Source organism: Aegilops tauschii, chromosome 6 (genome assembly GCF_002575655.3).
Source record: "Aegilops tauschii subsp. strangulata cultivar AL8/78 chromosome 6, Aet v6.0, whole genome shotgun sequence".
Taxonomy (NCBI): domain Eukaryota; kingdom Viridiplantae; phylum Streptophyta; class Magnoliopsida; order Poales; family Poaceae; genus Aegilops; species Aegilops tauschii.
Window position 1 is genome coordinate 5,509,887 of NC_053040.3, and position 19,121 is coordinate 5,529,007.

The 19,121-nt window shown below is 44.7% G+C and overlaps 2 protein-coding genes across 2 annotated transcripts; one reads left to right on the forward strand and one right to left on the reverse strand.

Moving 5' to 3' along the window:
* The first annotated feature begins 6,166 nt into the window (after positions 1–6,166).
* Positions 6,167–7,866, forward strand: LOC109745194 (WAT1-related protein At3g30340). Its single transcript, XM_020304327.4, has 3 exons — positions 6,167–6,473; positions 6,609–6,671; positions 6,808–7,866. The coding sequence occupies exons 1-3, from the start codon at positions 6,304–6,306 to the stop codon at positions 7,637–7,639; spliced, it is 1,065 nt and encodes a 354-aa protein (XP_020159916.3). The 5' UTR covers positions 6,167–6,303; the 3' UTR covers positions 7,640–7,866.
* Positions 7,867–12,498: 4,632 nt separating this feature from the next.
* On the reverse strand, positions 12,499–13,038 carry LOC109785023 (uncharacterized). The gene has a single exon (XM_020343633.1). It carries the CDS (start codon positions 13,036–13,038, stop codon positions 12,499–12,501), a length of 540 nt encoding a protein of 179 aa, XP_020199222.1.
* Between the last annotated feature and the right edge of the window lie 6,083 nt (positions 13,039–19,121).

Here is a 19,121-nt window from a genome sequence, read left to right on the forward strand (position 1 = left end):
TCAACGTTTTACTTTGTCACATACTCCTGATTTAAGTATGCCTATCTTTTTCAAAGCATCTAGCCTTAGTCTCCTCTCTTTCTCTCACGCATAAAGCTACAAATTCTTCCATTCCTTTTGGAAGACATGATAGTTAGGTTCTTCTTCCATTACTACCTCCGTCCTGGTTTATTGGTCCCATTTGTATTTTGTGCCCAATTTTGACCATACGTTTGACTAACAAAATATACGTACTATGTCATAAAACTTATAGTGTTGAATTCATATTTGAACGAGGCTTCCAAAGATACTGTTTTTGTGGTATATGACTTATCTTTTTATAGTTAAATCAAAGGTCAAAGTCTGACACAAAATAGAAGGAATACTAATAAATCCGGACCGAGGTAGTACTTCGGATGCATGATCTGTGTGCATAACTAATGACATGCATGCATGGCCACACAATAAACATCATTCTTGGGGGCACAAAAATGAAAGTAAATAGTGTTGTACTAGTACCGAACTAAATAAGTTGTAGAATATTGTCAACATGCATTTCCATAGATTGTCTGCACGACATGCGTGGAAGCCATCTCCATACCCCATAGTGCTGGGTACTGCTCACTAAGCGGTTGGTACCATTTCCAACGACGAAAGAACATCTACCCAAGAAGTCCGCTTTGATCCAAAAGTAGGAGTCAGTGGGTTTCATCGCCACCTGTGACCAAGGGCAGACCTACGTTATTTTATTAGGGCACTCCAGATGACGCCGACAAATATATTTTTCACTGCTATACAATAGACAATTAGTGCTTTGACACTGTAAATAATAGTTATACAAAGTTTTGCAAGTAAGTTGACATTGGGTAATTTTGGTTCTAGGTCGGCCACCGCCCAGTGAAGTGCTTAGGAGTGAAGATATTTGTTCTGGAGCAATGCTTGCAACACGGACCATTCTCATTTAGTAGCACCTTAAAGAGCGGAAATTCCTAAGAGAGCTTGGGCTCCATGGATTTCTTTTCTAAAACATACTTTGAAGTTCAAAAAATTTCTGGAAAAAGTACACATGAACCAAGAGATATATACTACATCTCTGTAAATTTGCATAATCAAATACACTGTGGTGTGCTGCTCACACCACAGTGTATTTCATCATGAAAATTAACAGAGATGTAGGATACATGTCTATATCCATTGGCCGCATGCATCTTTCCGATGCAGAGGCCGGGGGAAGTCCTCCTTTAAAAAAAACATGTCTATATCCATGTGTATTCCTTTTCTTTTTTTTGGAAGTCGAAATATCATTTTTTTAATTTTCAAAATAGGAGTTTCATGAAGCTCGGGCTAAAAAATACACTTTCCTTGAAGATCCACTTACAAATAATTCATTCTGAGGTCATATTAGTCCTTTGGTCTACCATATCATACGGAAGCCAAGTTTCGGTGAAAATCAATGAAAACTACGTCAAAATGATGTTATTAAGTTTAAAAAATCTTTTAAAAATACGCGATGTTAGGAGTATGATGTTCTAGTAGCATGTGAAATTCTCAAGTTCGAACACGTGACCATTTACGAGGTAGAAAAAATAACATCAATATTGAATAGTGCTATTCATTGCTGACTTTGTTTTTTCATAGGTCGTAAATGGCCATGTGTTTGAATTTGGAACTCTGCATGCCAATAGAACATCACCTTTTTAACATCCCATTTGTTGAGATTTTTTCGGTACATTCAAATGTGGTTTCCATGAAGTTTTCTTTGAAACTTGATTTCCATGTGATATTCTCTCTATAAATAATACCCACATAGTTAACCTACACTTTCTTCTATGTTCTCTGCAGTCACATAAAAGTCTGGACCTTTTGTAGTCCATTACTTCCCGTAACCTCTTGGGTACTAGAAAAAGGAAGACATCATCGACATAGGCAAACTGGCACGTACAACATTAATAGGAACACTAACAGCTGATTCCCCTTCTCTCCTTTTTAGTGAACTAACTGCACCCGAGCACATTCCACGACATTTGTCTAAGTTTACAGAATTTTCAAAAGTCATTAATTTTTTTGGGGAATAAAACTAACATAAAGAACCAGGTAGAGGTTTCGTGCATGGGGTTTTGTCCCCAAACATGCCCAGAAAAACGAAACAACATGAGCGTACATAATGCTATAAAATAAGAAGCAATAATATATGTTAATCATCATAAGCATCTGTTATGAAAATTAAAACATGGATAAATGAATTTACCAACTATCTTTTTCCAATAAAGAGAAGATTTTGTTGACATATAATGTTGCATCAAGAGAATACAATCACTGTGAGCACACACCCGGCCTCTGCACGACTATGATGCACAAAACCAGCACCAACGCACACACACACAAAAAAGACACCCTTAAAAGTCACGTCCAAATGAACTTACGCATACAATAACACCATCAACGTTAACCACCACCGATGACAGCACCAAAGCTGTGAGAATAGTGCTTCGAAAACAACGCCTTCGGGAAGGAACGACACACAAGTGTCATTGTCGCCAGATCCACCCATGAAGGTTAGATCTTGGGTTTTCACCCCGAAGGAGAATTCGGAGCAAACTCCAAGCAATGACTCCAATATGGGTATATGATGTATAACACCACCATTGCCAGGTACAACCTATGCAGGCCAGACCTTGAGTTTTCACTCCGGAGCTCGAGACCTTTTGTGCCGAATAGCACCACCAAACTTGAGTCATCATGTACTGTCGCCCCCACTTTCAATGAAGACGTCACTCTTGTAAGCTAGATCATCTCGCCTAGATAGCCGTACACGTCCAGAGTCCTGACATGGACATCACCATGTAACCGGACATATTGTGTATACGAGGAGCAAATCTGAGCACAGTCGCCGGTATCAACAAGGTCGCCAAAGCTGCCAAGAGGCCATACAAGAGGCCAGCTGGCAGCCCCAAGGCGTCTGCAATGCTCAGACGCAGCCTGCAGAAATAAAGTCGTGGGTGCCGCCAAGAACCCACATGGGGCAATCCCAAATTCCTATGAAAATCCGTAGAATCAAAGGAGCCCTAAGTATGCCTGAGGGCGGCAGGATATCTAGCTTTTTCAAAGCATCTAGCCTTAGTCTCCTCCTCTCTTTCTCTCTCGCATAAAGCTACAAATTCTTCTATGCTTTTGGAAGACACGATAACGAGGTTCTTCTTCCATTACTTCGGATGCATGGTCGTTCTGCAGAACGAATGCCAGCAATGCGCATGCATGCATGGCCCTACACACACATGCATCATTCTTCGGCGCACAAAAATTGAAGCAAACAGTGCTGTACTAATACTGATTTAACTAATTAAGTTGTAGAATATTGTCAACATGTCTACAGAGATTGTGCGTGGAGGCATCAAGCCAATATCCAGCAGATGCACTGTTCATATATTGCACTTTAGCCACTAAAGACATGTTTTATGCTGAGCAATGTTGTAAGTGTTGGGTACTGCTGACTAGCTTAGTGGTTTGTCTCCCAACCAAATATCTTCCACGCGCATGTGTTGCAACTCCTCTTTGGCACTGATTAGTCTCTTTGATAGCCACCTGTGACTAGGGCGGACCTATGTTATCTCATTAGCTAGATAGGGGGCACTAGGACGCCCTACAAACTTCACTGTTAGATCGAATACTTATAGTTATTTAACACCCAGATAAACAGTTATACATACTTTGACAAGTAAGTGGACCTTGGGGTAATTTTGGTTTAGGCCCGCCACTGCCCGTGACAGTGTTTAGGTGTTTAGATATTTACTTTGTAGCAATTCTTGCCACACACACCATCCTCATTTTGTAGCACCTTCAAGAGCCACTTCCTCAGCATGCTTTTCTTTTTAACCTACAAATTCTCCACTCTGAGGTCATTTTAGTCCTTGGGTCTACAAATAATAGTCCACCTAGTTAGCCTACACCTCCATTTATGTTCGCCACTTTGGCAGAAAAACCTGGACCTGTAGTAGTCAATTCTTTTCAGGAATATCACAAGCTTCCTAAAATGTATGGATATTCACATGTACCTAAAGGAAGCAACCCTGCCTCGCAACCAACAAATGTGCTTGTATTGATCCTCGAGCTAGAAGAGTATTAGTGTAATCTCCATACTTTTGGGTGTTTTCTCTCAAATCAATATATGCCAACTTGGTGAAGGTTAATTATAGATTTTGTCAAAATTTATTTGGAAGCTCAGGCTAACTTTAAAAATCAAGATTGGTTCATTTTTGTTCGATGTCTGTCATTTATGTTTATGCCGGGCTATTTTAAGTTCTCATAACAAAATTACTTTAACAAAAAAAAGAGCGTCCAACTTCTTGTACGTAATCCTCATGGCTGTCCACTGGATTTGTATTTGGTCCTCATTGTAGCGTGTGGGGGTGCTGGATTCCTTGGTCTTTAAGTGTAGCCACTAGGAAATGGCAGCATAGGATTATCCAACCGACATGGATGACGGCCTAGTAAAAGGATTGTTGCAGCATAATTGTGAAATGTAATCCCTATTGTGGTTGGCGTAGCTTCTAAGCTCGGGATATGTTTATTCCTTGTATGATCTAATACTTTGCAGTAATATATGGCTAGTGCATCAACGTACCCAGAGCCGAGGGGTTTCCCTACTTTTTAGATTAAAAAAATGGAGGCCATAAAGCCTTGCCACAAGCATGTCTGAAGTTACCAAAGTAAGCTTGCTAGTTAGTAGAAAGCTAATAGTTAGATGCACAAATCCTTACATTTCTGTTGGTAGATGATAATTTCCTTCATTACTTTTGGATGGCCGGTCTAGTAGGCCAGTCATTCATGGCTTGGAGCACACAATTTTTTTGTTCAAATTTGAAAATTTCAGAAGTACGAATTTGAAATATTTTGGAATTGTGTGCGATAAGAACATAATAATTTGATTATTATAATGTGAAATTGGAGTTCGTATGCACGTATATAAGACAAATGGAAGAGAATGAAATATAGGGGCTACACTTCTATAAAATCTGTCAAAGCAATGCACCCTACTAATCTAGTAAAAAAATCAGGGGCCGCATCTAAATGGGGTCTGGGGCATATCTATTTAGAGTACCTGTTAGATTAGCTCTAATACGAGTCGTGCATGCATATGGCCCAACACATATTGGTATATTATTCTTCACTGCACACAAATTAAAGTAAATATTGTTGTACTGATTTCGTTAATCAAGTTATAGAATATTGTACCATTAATAGTATTACTACAAGCATGTCTGATGCTACGAAGGGCCTAAATTAGCTAGCTAATTCCTCTAAAGCTAGCAAGATGAACAAAATCTTCCATTTCTTTTTTTGGAAATGGAGGTATACCCCCGGCCTCTGCATCATAATGATGCATGCAGCCCTTTTATTAAAAATCCCGAAAGTATCACCGCAAAGGTCTTACAGCTCGCAAACGGAGCAGAGCACAAGGCATAAAAACTGGAAAGTACAAGCGGACAAAGACAACCGGTATGGTAATAATGAGGACAATCTCTTTAGACTCATATCCTGTTATGCGACCGCCATCCGAACCGGTTGAATATAGCCCGAGCCACCATCTCCCATTGGTTGCACCTAGTAACCAAAGGCTCCCTGGAGTCCATAGGAGTGAGTAAGGACCACGTACGGATCCAAGCTGTAGCTCTGAAGATAACCTGCAAAAAAGTTAAGTTGTGTTGTCTGGTGAATATCACATCATTTCTGCAATTCCATATAGCCCATAATAACGCACATGTTCCAATCCGAATACGAGCTGCCATGAACTGTTCAACCCCAGCTAACCACGTCCCAAACAAAGACGCAATATCTATAGGGGGGGTGATATTAAAAGCTATATGAATCGTTCTCCAAAGTAACTTGGCAAGTGGGCATTCAATAAATAAATGTTGTATTGTCTCGTCTTGAGCACAAAATCTTCCATTTCTGTTGCTAGATCATAATGTCTTGTTTCATTAGAACTTTTGGATGGCCCGACTAGATAACTAATGCCACTATGCAAGTCATGCCTGGCCGAACAAATTGCACACAAAGTTAAAGCAAATAGTGATGTACTGCTGATTTAACTAGTTAAATTGTAGAATATTGTACACATGGATCTCCACAGATTGTCTGCAGGGCATGAGTGGAGGCCATAAATAGCCCTGCCACTAGTATGTCTTTTGCTATAAATCCTGGACCTAGTTTAGTTAGTTAATTAGTATCATACTCATCATATAGCTTTTTTCCGAAAAGGAAGACAAAGCCTCTCTCATCATATATCGAGCTAGTTAACTTGATTGCGCTGATCAAGAGAGGAGAATGGATTGGAAACCTATGGTGACGATGTTGGCGGTGGTGACTGTGTTTGCGGTGATGAACACGCTGACAAAGATGGCTTTTAACGAAGGGATGCACACCACCGTCCTCATCGTCCTCCGCCAGCTCACCGCCACGCTCTTCCTCGCCCCGATCGCCTACTTCAAAGAGAGGTTCGTGTCAGCACTAATTATGTCGTTGCAAATATAGACCAGGAGTAATGAAAGCTTTTATATTTTCACAAGATACTAGTTTCTGATGTTGAGTTTGCTAATTTGTATGTGGTTTTCATGTATATATATATGTAGGAAGACTAGGCCTAAGATGACCACAGAGATCTTCGTCTACCTCTTCTTGAGTGCCTTGCTCGGGTAATTAATCTATTTTGCTTAATTACACCAAGTGTTGGCAGAGCTTAATCTCTTTTGCTTAACTATAGCAAGAGTAGCAAGTGTTGATCAGTCTTGAATTTCATATGCTAATTGATGCATGGCTATGGCATGGCAGAGCGTCACTGACCCAGTGGCTCTTCTTCTTTGGCTTGCGGTACACGACGGCGACGTTCGCGAGCGCCTTCATCAATATGACCCCCATGTTTACCTTCCTGCTGGCGCTCCCCTTCAAGATCGAGAAGCTCGACGTGGCCACCGGCTCTGGCGCAGCCAAGCTCACGGGCACGGCCGTGGGGCTGGCCGGAGCGATTTTGATGGCGCTCTACCAAGGCCCGGCCCTGACGGGGACGCCGACGACGGACCACCATGCTACTGCCGGTGCCCATGGTGGTGGTGCGTGGAGGTGGGCGATTGGGTCGGCGGCGCTGCTGGGCGGCTCGGCGAGCTGGTCGCTGTGGTTCATACTACAGTCCAAGATCGGCACCAAGTACCCCGCTCTGTACTCCAGCACGGCGTGGATGTTCCTGCTGAGCACCGCGCAGATGGCCGCCGTCGGTGCCGCGACGGAGGCGATGACCCTCCAGGTGTGGCTCCCCGGCACGGCACTGAAGGTCGTGACGGTGCTGTTCGTGGGGGTGGTGGGGTCCGGTCTGGGGTTCCTAGCCATGTCGTGGTGCGTGGAGCGGCGGGGGCCGGTGTTCACGACGGCGTTCATGCCGCTCATCCAGATGATCGCCGCCGGGATCAACGTCACGGTGCTCCACGAGCAGCTCCACCTCGGGAGCGTGGTCGGGTCGGCGTTGGTGGTCGTGGGGCTCTACTTGGTGCTCTGGGGGAAGAGCAACGAGGCGAGCAGCAAACCGAAGCTGCCTCCTCCATCACATTCCAAGCTCGCGTTGGATGAAGAAACAGAGCATGGTGATTCACGGATCATGCAGAGTGTGTGATGAGCCGCTGCGTCATGGTGATTAAGGTGCAACTGTCTCTCGGCACCAAAAGGAGGAGAACATAGTTCGCTATTTTCTTCCATTTTTCTTCATCTTTCTACTAGAATCAAGTGAACTTTAGATAGGTTATTGGAAATAATTCACGCGGATTAGTCAAAGTGGATTATTGTTCGAACGGGTAAAGTTTTTTACTTTTCAATACAAGGCTTTACATTCCTCACTTTAAATTAACAAAGCTCTTGACAACTATAGTGCAACTACAAAGTGGAAAAAAGCAAGCAGGAGATAAACAAGTGGTTAGCTCTCCCGCCCCGCATCGCCTTACAAGCGACTCGGAAGGAAACCCTACCGATCGCCGCCGCCACCCACCTCTCCCTCTCCCCTCCCTCGGCGACGGCGTGCCTACGTGTTGCTGTTGGCGGGTCATGCAGAGGTGTGCGGGCAATGTTGTGCCTTGTCGGAGCTCTCACTGCGGTGTTAGTGGCGGTGCCAACATCGACCCAGGTGGTCCAACATGGCGACGTGGAGGCCGTTGTGTCCTTCTGTTCCTCTAGGTCCAGTTTGCCACTTTTGAATTCAAGCGGAGTTGCCGCTTGGTCTCCCAAGGTTTGTAGTGGGCTAGCCCCTACCCTAGGTCAGAGGTAGCGAGGCCTCTGTCTGAATGCCTTATTCTTTGACGGGGTCGTTGCTAGTGGTGTTGGAGCCTATGGGTATCCTCCTCCTTGGACCCAGAGGGGAAGGATATTTGGAGCATTAATTGGGAAATACCCATTTATGAGTGAAAATTACGTCAATTTACAAGATAATAACATACCGTATGAAGCACCGATCAAGGGACAAACCAGCCAAACATAGGCACCATATGGTGTGTGCGACCGTACCTGCTCATAGTAGTGGTAGTACCGCATGGTGCTGCCTCCCCTTGGTGACTACTTAAGTCTGCATTATTAGAACTGAGAGAAGATGAACATAGACATCATAACCATGAATCCACACCTTTGGGATGGATTTGGAAGGGGAATCGGTAGAAGGGCACCACCACACCATCATACTGATTGAGGAGACTTCGACATCAACCTACATCATCATCTCCATCCGCATCTTCATAATTTTACCTTGTCATACCAAAACCTAGTGTTGAGTCATATGTGTGTTACACTAATCATTCATCCGCAATTGCCATGAATACTTTGATGATGCTTGTTGTCTCTATGTCTAAGTAGTACCCCAAGTTCTGGGGGATATGGAGGAACTCTAGTATGTAGGAGCTAAACAATGCTAAGATACAATGTTCTTTTCATATGCTTACATTAACTATTCTTCCCAATGCCGAGTGAAGTCAACCACTCAACATCTGCCTTGATGTACAAGAAGGATGTTACCGTCTTTGCGAAGGTGGGTTGAGGAGGTAGTGCGGTGAAATAAGCTATTTCCCTCCTTCCCTAACCATTGATAGGGGACCAATGGAGACCCCCTTTATGACGACCACTCGGGGATCCTTAATACTCGTTGCCATCACCTGCATAGGGAGGAAAGGTGGTCGCGTGTGCGATACGGAGCTACACTGTATGCATGTGCCTGTACTTGGCTCCGCCCACCTATAAAATCATGTAAAGTGTATTAGTTATCCGGATCAAGAATTATGTGTGGCATAATTAAGTAGCAAGCATACAAGTGGGGAATCCAAACTCCTTGAGAACGCCTTAGCCTTAGTGCAGATTTCATCACTATCATTACTCTTTTTGTCGTTGTTACTACATTCGGGCACTTAAGATTTCAATCACTCACCGTTGCAATATTTCCACCTCCATGCCGCTTTTGGTTTGGACAACAATTAACTTGCAGGCACATTCGAGTAAATCTCTACAAGAGGCAAAGACCATTTCACGTGCTCCCATTTGGATTGATACTACTAGTTTGAAAGGGCTACAACTAAACCTTATGACATTGTAGGACATAAAAAAAATTCTAGCATCATCGCCGGGGAGTTAAGCTCTTTTAGTCTTTGTTCTAAGTCTTCGTTTATTTTTTGTGTACTAATTTATTTTGCCAGTCCTAACAAACCATGGTCCAGTTTGAACATGTGTATCAACTCGCGGCAATAAAGCTCTTGGGACCACCTATTTAGAAAATATTTACATATTTTGGACCAGGACCAAATGGCAATTTTTTTGAATTAATCCTTATTTACTTAGGAAGCTACGAGGTAAACAATTTACTGGCAATGGTACAGAGGATCCGTACCAATACTACAACCCTTTGATGAAATGTATGGGACATTTAAATTTAATGCTTTCACATATGATGAAAATGAAAATTGACACTAACCGTCAAAGCACAAGCATTGGTTATATAGCCATTCCACAAGTACCTTTGACACTTGGGAAAAGCTTGAAGTGATGGTCTCTAGCAAGCTTTGTTAAAGGATCAATTCCAGCTTTTGACCGGATCAATCAAGGAAATGATGGTTCAAAACCTAAAATAAAAAGAGGTACGGGTATGAGGTCTTAATGCTTACAACCATTGTGTCCGGATAAGGTATGATCTTAATTTGTGTGCTGGAGTCACCCATCGAGATGTGTTACGATCCGAAGTGGCGGATGTGTCCAAATAACATCTTGACCGGCACAAGTCCTGCATCAGGAATTAATCAGTTGTCCTACCGCAGGCCCTATCCTAAGGATGGCAATTTTACCCATGGGTATGGGTACCCGCGGATACCGTACCCGCATGGGCAGAGTATGGGCACAATTTTATACCCACGGGTAGCACCCATACCCTGCCGTTAAGTCATGGGTAGGGCACGTGTATAGTCTTGTACCCATGGATATACCCATTCCCTACCCGTTTATACTGACATGTTACATATTTGGCGGATATTATTTGGTGAAGTGTGTCGTGAGCATTTGAATCTATGTTAAAGTTGTCACCAGTTGTAAATTTGAATTGAGATAATTGTCTTGTACTCATCTATCTGTTATTGAGTTGAGATAAATGTTATTTTTTGTCAAATGTGCTATGGATGAATGTAAATTAGTGAGTAACTTGTGCGCTGTTTGACTCACCCGTTGGGTACCCAATGGGTATGGGTACCCATCGGGTATGGGTACGGGTAAAGTTTCGTACCCATGGGTACGTGTATGGGTAGAATTTTGTACACATTGACTACATGGGTATGGATATGGTATTGCTCTACCCGCCTCATACCCTACCCATTGCCATCCTTACCCTATCCGTCGCTCGGGGTTGCCTCGATAATTAAGATAATAAATATCAAACAAGAGCTTTGGGCGTTAATGACCACACATCATGAATCCCCAAGGATTGGATCCATGTTACCGTACTAAACCCTTCTATCACTCGTGTTCAGAATAACACTTCATGTTCTTCCTGCACTTAGCCTCACCTTTGCTCGATCTCCATGATCCTGGGTACCTGCAAGGGTGAAGATCACGGACAAGACAAAGAGACATCTATGGAACAATTTTATTTCACACATACATCTTGTTAATTCAAAGATCTTCCATTGACTCCCACAAAAAATACAGAGGGTTGCAAGGCCTATCCCTCAAACCATACCGTACCGAAATATTCACACATGGAGATTAGACCGCAAGAAGAAAACATTGAAGAACACATCCTGAAGATTGATTGATTGCAAATATGTCTTACAATGGAGTCCTTATGCGATGCACGATTACAAGTATAAACTAGATGGTGTTGGACTATGGTGGTGATGGCGGCTATGGAGATGGAAGTGTTGGCGGCTAGGGTTGATTAAAGGGGATGATGATGGTTTTATTTTGGCTTCGCTCGACGCTATTGACATTTCGATGGGGTCTCCTTTACAAAAGTTTTTCAGGTAGACGAGCTGCCTCAGAATTCACGCCACGCCATATGGAACGCCGTCTTTTGGTCTGTGGCAGCTGGTGCGCCTCCTAGTGATTGCTTCTTCCTTCATTTCCATTCCTTTCCATGTTCTCACGTGATTTCCTCCCTTTTTAGCCCATTTCATGTGGAAACACATCAAAAAGAGGATTTGTGGAATCCTTTGCCTTCATTAGTCATTAGTAGCAATATCAGAGCGAATATCTCTATTTAAACTAAGGGTGAAGGAGTGTAAAAATATCACTCATCGGTATGCTAGTGAGGGACTAGCCCACTATTAGTGGTACATTTTTGGAGACCCCCTGCTTTTGTGACAATGTTGAAGGTCATACGTATACTCATGAAGTAAATAGAGTATATCCCACCCATTCAGCCACTCAGTATGAATCAGGCATGGATTTAACTGGTAGCATTAATTGTACTCCCTACAATATATCTCATCCAGCCTGTGAAATTAATAGGACATGTTTTTAGTGTACCAAAATGAACCAAAAGATTTCCCATATTCCTCTTATTTAAGAGCAATAGAATAGCGAGTCGCTCTCTCTCGCTTTCTCTCTCTGCCTCTCTCTCTATTAATTGGTAGCATTAATTGTACTCCCTAGACTATATCTCATCCAGCCTGTGCAATTAATAGGACACCTTTTTAGTGTACCAAAATGAAGAAAAAGATTTCTTATGTATTCGTCGTATTTAAGAGCAATTGAATAGAGAATTACTCTCTCTCTCTCTCTCTCTCTCTCTCTCTCTCTCTCTCTCTCTCACCAGGCGCTACTATCAGTTTAGTAGCCAAGAAGAAAATCTGCATATAGGTGGCATCTATAAGTAGAAGATTTCTTTGTCAGTAGACGGCATGATAATGATATTGATTATACCACCAATCCGAATCCATGTAGCCAATGGTCCCCGCAGCCACCCCTTCCCGAACAAAGGTCGTCTTCTCCCACCACCGAGTCACCGATGAGAACACATCAATGACATATGACATGGGAGGCCTCGTCGTCTGACACGCTGGCACACAGCAAGCGTGGGATCAGAAAGACCTCGTACTGCGGCGACACGCCTGGCTCGAACGCGAGGTAGGCGCTGTGGTCGAATCCCGGCATGTGTGGCGGACGGCATTGGGGCAAACGCGTCCACCGACGTGTGGCCGGGTTGACGACATAATCGCTCGGCAGTGCCTTGTCGCGCTCGTGCCTCAGACCACGGCAAAGCAAGAGCCCGTTGCAGTGGTCCGTGACCCTGACGCCCGTGCAGGGCAAGAAGTCGAGCCCTCCGCAGATCTCTGGGCCTGTTGAGGGACAGGAGAAGAACTCGGAGAATCTAAGCTGGGTGAAGTTGATGAAGATCCCGCGCACCGAGCGCGAGAGCAGGTGGCCGCACAGGCGGGCGTCGATGGTGTCGCGCCAGCCCCTGCAGACAAGCCGGGACGCGGCTAGGGTGTGGGGCGCGAGGTGTCGGAGGACCTCCGCGAGGGCATCTTCGGGTAGCACGGCCGGATCCGGTGCCATGGCCGATCGATCTCATTCGCCGCCTCTTTTCAGTTACCAGTCATCCGCGATCGCGCACGCGCCGCTGTGTTTTAGGGCTATGACGATGAGTTGGTGGCGAAAATGTGGTGCAAATCTTGGGCCATAGATGACGCAAAAATAATAGGCCGATGCTAGGCGCCGGCATGCCGGCGGAAGCACGCGCCGGTCAGCTAATAACCATTCGATCCAACTAATTTAATCCGTCGGATCGTACATCACGTGGGCCTGTCGTCCTTTTCCTTCTCAGTTCCACAAACCGTTCATGCGTACTTGACACCAGAAAAGGAGATTGTTTACCCCTCTCGCACTCAACGCTGGACGCTGGCCCTTGTGTGTGTCACCAGCCCAACGCCTCCAGCCATGGCCGCTCGCAGGCCGCGGCATATGGGTGTCGCCGGCATCCAAGCAGCCGTCCCATGGCCTGGCAACTTCGAGCAGTGCGTGTCGCACGAGTCGTAGCTCGTTGTACCACCTAGTCACCACCGTAGTAGCACGCCACACGCCCATTGCAGCCGCACCATGAACCGTCGCGCAACTCCTTCGGCGTCACCGCTTGCACCATCATCAACCCTGCCCATCTCCGGTTGAAGCATTTTTTATTGTCAATTGTAGCATTTTTTCGGGCGCTGGTTGTAGCTTCCGTCGGACTCGGTGGCAGCTTTCCCCACCGCCGGTCGCAGCTTTCCCAACCGCCAGTCGTGACCGTCGCGTCACCAGTTGCAGCCTGCCATGGGACGGTTGCATCTCGTTGTAGCAAGGTTACAACATCCCCCATGGCCTCCACCGCCACTGAAGCATCTTTGTTGGAGGCCAACAACTTTTTTCACTGGTTGCAGCTCGCTGTTTCGCCACCCGGTCCCCTCCCCCCGTCATAGCTCGCCGGTTTGCAGCTCAACACTGTCGCATCATGCTGTCAGAAAAAAAAACTCGATGCAACTCCCCTGTCTTTCTGCTTAGGATGCCGGTTGTAGCAAAATAAATTGCTGGTTGCAGCTATCCCCGTTGCCGGTTGCAGCAAAAAAAAAAGGCCGGTTGTAGTAAAAAAAAAAGGCCGGTTGCAGCTATCCCCCACGGTGTGGTTGTTACCTCCCCGTATCTGGTTCCAACAAAAAAACGACGTGGTTCCAGCATCGCTATTCGCTAGTTCCAGCCCGTGACCGGTGGCATCCCTTGGCCCCTCACCGTCGCAGCTCCATCCACCATGTAACAGCGTGCAGCCCACCATCAGCATGGGTCGTTGAAGCTCATGCCAGCGAGGATTGAAAAGGTTTGTGCGTAGTGGTATTCGGCGCCGGGGATTCAGCTCACGCACGAGCTTTTTTTGCGAGTCTGAAACAAAAAGAATGGAGCAGCAGCGGTAGCGCGGTGTAGGAGAGACGGAGGAGGAAGAAACAGGTCTGTGGCTCACCTCCTTGCAAAAGAGATAAGGATAAATCGTGTGTGGTAGGAAGTGAGCCACGTGAGTATTTAGCTACTTTTCAGTCAGCTGATTTTTTTAGTTTGGGTCAGTCGAATTTCTGGCTGTTGGATTTGTGCTTTGAGATGTGTGCGTTGGTTTTTTTCTATTCTGTTTTTGTGTGGTGTGCTGGGCCTAGTTCAAAACGACCGATACTTGTTTCTGGTCATTCGATTTTGCTATTGGGCTGGCTCAGCCTTGCGGGCGCCCGTTTTTTTCTTTTGTCCGCCCGTTAACAGGCTTCTAGCCTAGCTTAGCGCCCACCGGCCCTGTTGGGGAACGTAATAATTTCAAAAAAAATCCTAAGCACACGCAAGATCATGGTGATGCATAGCAACGAGCGGGGAGAGTTTCGTCCACCGTACCCTCGTAGACCGAAAGCGGAAGCGTTATGACAACGCGGTTGATGTAGTCGTACGTCTTCACGATCGACCGATCCTTAGTACCGAACGTACGGCACCTCCGTGTTCAGCACACGTTTAGCTCGGTGACGTCCCGCGAACTCACGATCCAGTAGAGCTTCGGTGTTGATGAAGTTACCGACGCAGGGCTTCGCCTAAGCACCGCTACGATATGACCGAGGTGGATTATGGTGGGGGGGGGGGGCACCGCACACGGCTAGGAGATCAATGATCAATTGTTGTGTCTCCAAAGGGTGCCCCCCTCCCCGTATATAAAGGAGTGGAGGAGGGGGAGGGGGCCGGCCTCCTATGGCGCGCCCCATGAGGAGTCCTACTCCCACCGGGAGTAGGACTCCCCCCTTCCAAGTAGGAGTAGGAGAGGTAGGAAAGAGGAGGGAGAGAAGAAGGAAAGGGGGGCCGGCCCCCTCACCCATATCAGATTGGGCTTGGGGGGGCGGGGTGTGTGCCCCTTCTAGGCTTCCTCCTCCTCTATTCCACTAAGGCCCAATAAGGCCCATACACTTACCGGGGGGTTCCCGTAACCTCCCGGTACTCCGGTAAAATCCCGATTTCACCCGGAACCATTCCGACGTCCAAATATAGTCGTCCAATATATCGATCTTTATGTCTCGACCATTTCAAGACTCCTCGTCATGTCCGTGATCATTTCAAGAACTATGTAGACATGACCGAGACTCATCTCCGGTCAATAACCAACAGCGGAACCTGGATGCTCATATTGGTTCGTACATATTCTACGAAGATCTTTATCGGTCAAACCGCATAACAACATACGTTGTTCCCTTTGTCATCAGTATGTTACTTGCCCGAGATTCGATCGTCGGTATCTCAATACCTAGCTCAATTTCGTTACCAGCAAGTCTCTTTACTCGTTCTGTAATGCATCATCCCGCAACTAACTCATTAGTTGCATTGCTTGCAAGGCTTATAGTGATGTGTATTACCGAGAGGGCCCAGAGATACCTCTCCGACAATTGGAGTGACAAATCCTAATCTTGATCTACGCCAACTCAACAAGTACCATTGGAGACACCTGTAGAGCACCTTTATAATCACACATTTACGTTGTGACGTTTGGTAGCACACAAAGTGTTCCTCCGGTAATCGGGAGTTGCATAATCTCATAATCATAGGAACATGTATAAGTTATGAAGAAAGCAATAGCAGTAAACTAAAACGATTAAGTGCTAAGCTAACGGAATGGGTCAAGTCAATCACATCATTCTCCTAATGATGTGATCCCGTTTATCAAATGACAACTCATTATGGTTAGGAAACTTAACCATCTTTGATCAACGAGCTAGTCAAGTAGAGGCATACTAGTGACACTTTGTTTGTCTTGGTATTCACACATGTATTATGTTTCCGGTTAATACAATTCTAGCATGAATAATAAACATTTATCATGAAAGAAGGAAATAAATAATAACTTTATTGCCTCTAGGGCATATTTCCTTCAGTCTCCCACTTGCACTAGAGTCAATAATCTAGATTACACAGTAATGATTCTAACACCCATGGAACCTTGGTGTTGATCATGTTTTGCTCGTGAGAGAGGCTTAGTCAACGGGTTTGCAACATTCAGATCCGTATGTATCTTGCAAATCTCTATGTCTCCCACCTGGACTTGATCGCGGATGTAATTGAAGATCTCTTGATGTGTTTGGTTCTCTTGTGAAACCTGGATTCCTTGGCCAAGGTCAATTGCACCAGTATTGTCACAAAAGATTCTCATTGGACCCGATGCACTAGGTATGACACCTAGATCGGATATGAACTCCTTCATCCAGACTCCTTCATTTGCTGCTTCCGAAGCAGCTATGTACTCCGCTTCACACATAGATCCCGCCACGACGCTTTGTTTAGAACTGCTCCAACTGACAGCTCCACCGTTCAATATAAACTCGTATCCGGTTTGCGATTTAGAATCGTCCGGATCAGTGTCAAATCTTGCATCGACGTAACCATTTACGACGAGCTCTTTGTCACCTCCATAAATGAGAAACATATCCTTAGTCCTTTTCAGGTATTTCAGGATGTTCTTGACCGCTGTCCAGTGATCCACTCCTGGATTACTTTGGTACCTTCTTGCTAAACTAATAGCAAGGCACACATCAGGTCTGGTACACATCATTGCATACATGATAGAGCCTATGGCTGAAGCATAGGGAACACCTTTCATTTTCTCTCTATCTTCCGAAGTGGTCGGGCATTGAGTCTTACTCAACTTCACACCTTGTAACACAAGCAAGAACCCTTTCTTTGCTTGATCCATTTTGAACTTCTTCAAAACTTTATCAAGGTATGTGCTTTGTGAAAGTCCAATTAAACGTCTTGATCTATCTCTATAGATCTTGATGCCCAATATATAAGCAGCTTCACCGAGGTCTTTCATTGAAAAACTCTTATTCAAGTATCCTTTTATGCTATCCAGAAATTCTATATCATTTCCAATCAACAATATGTCATCCACATATAATATTAGAAATGCTACAGAGCTCCCACTCACTTTCTTGTAAATACAGGCTTCTCCAGAAGTCTGTATAAAACCATATGCTTTGATCACACAATCAAAATGTTTATTCCAACTCCGAGATGCTTGCACCAGTCCATAGATGGATAGCTGGAGTTTGCAAACTTTGTTAGCATCCTTTGGATCGATAAAACCTTCGGGTTGCATCATATACAACTCTTCTTCCAGAAATCCATTCAGGAATGCAGTCTTTACCTCCATTTGCCAAATTTCATAGTCATAAAATGCGGCAATTGCTAACATGATTCGTACGGACTTAAGCATCGCTACAGGTGAGAAAGTCTCATTGTAGTCAACCCCTTGAACTTGTCGAAAACCTTTCACGACAAGTCGAGCTTTGTAGACAGTAACATTACCGTCAGCGTCAGTCTTCTTCTCGAAGATCCATTTATTCTCGATGGCTTGCCGATCATCGGGCAACTCAACCAAAGTCCACACTTTGTTCTCATACATGGATCCCATCTCAGATTTCATGGTCTCAAGACATTTTGCGGAATCTGGGCCCATCATCGCTTCCTCATAGTTCGTAGGTTCGTCATGGTCATGTAACATGACCTCCAGAACAGGATTACCGTACCACTCTGGAGCGGATCTTACTCTGGTTGACCTACGGGGTTCGGTAGTAACTTGATCTGAAGTTACATGATCATCATCATCAGCTTCCTCACTAGTTGGTGTAGGAGTCACAGGAACAGATTTCTGTGATGAACTACTTTCCAAGAAGGGAGCAGGTACAGTTACCTCATCAAGTTCTACTTTCCCCCCACTCACTTCTTTCGAGAGAAACTCCTTCTCTAGAAAGGATCCATTCTTAACAACGAATATCTTGCCTTCGGATCTGTGATAGAAGGTGTACCCAACTGTCTCCTTTGGGTATCCTATGAAGACACATTTCTCCGATTTGAGTTCGAGCTTATCAGGTTGAAACTTTTTCACATAAGCATCGCAGCCCCAAACTTTAAGAAACGACAACTTTGGTTTCTTGCCAAACCACAGTTCATAAGGCGTCGTCTCAATGGATTTCGATGGTGCCCTATTTAACGTGAATGCAGTCGTCTCTAAAGCATAACCCAAAACGATAGCGGTAAATCGGTAAGAGACATCATAGATCGTACCATATCCAGTAAAGTACGATTATGACGTTTGGACACACCATTACGCTGTGGTGTTCCGGGTGGCGTGAGTTGCGAAACTATTCCGCATTGTTTCAAATGAAGACCAAACTCGTAACTCAAATATTCTCCTCCACGATCAGATCGTAGAAACTTTATTTTCTTGTTATGATGATTTTCCACTTCACTCTGAAATTCTTTGAACTTTTCAAATGTTTCAGACTTATGTTTCATTAAGTAGATATACCCATATCTGCTCAAATCATCTGTGAAGGTGAGAAAATAACGATATCCGCCGCGAGCCTCAATATTCATTGGACCACATACATCAGTATGTATGATTTCCAACAAATCTGTTGCTCGCTCCATTGTTCCGGAGAACGGCGTTTTAGTCATCTTGCCCAAGAGGCATGGTTCGCAAGTACCAAGTGATTCATAATCAAGTGATTCCAAAAGTCCATCAGAATGGAGTTTCTTCATGCGCTTTACACCAATATGACCTAAACGGCAGTGCCACAAATAAGTTGCACTATCATTAT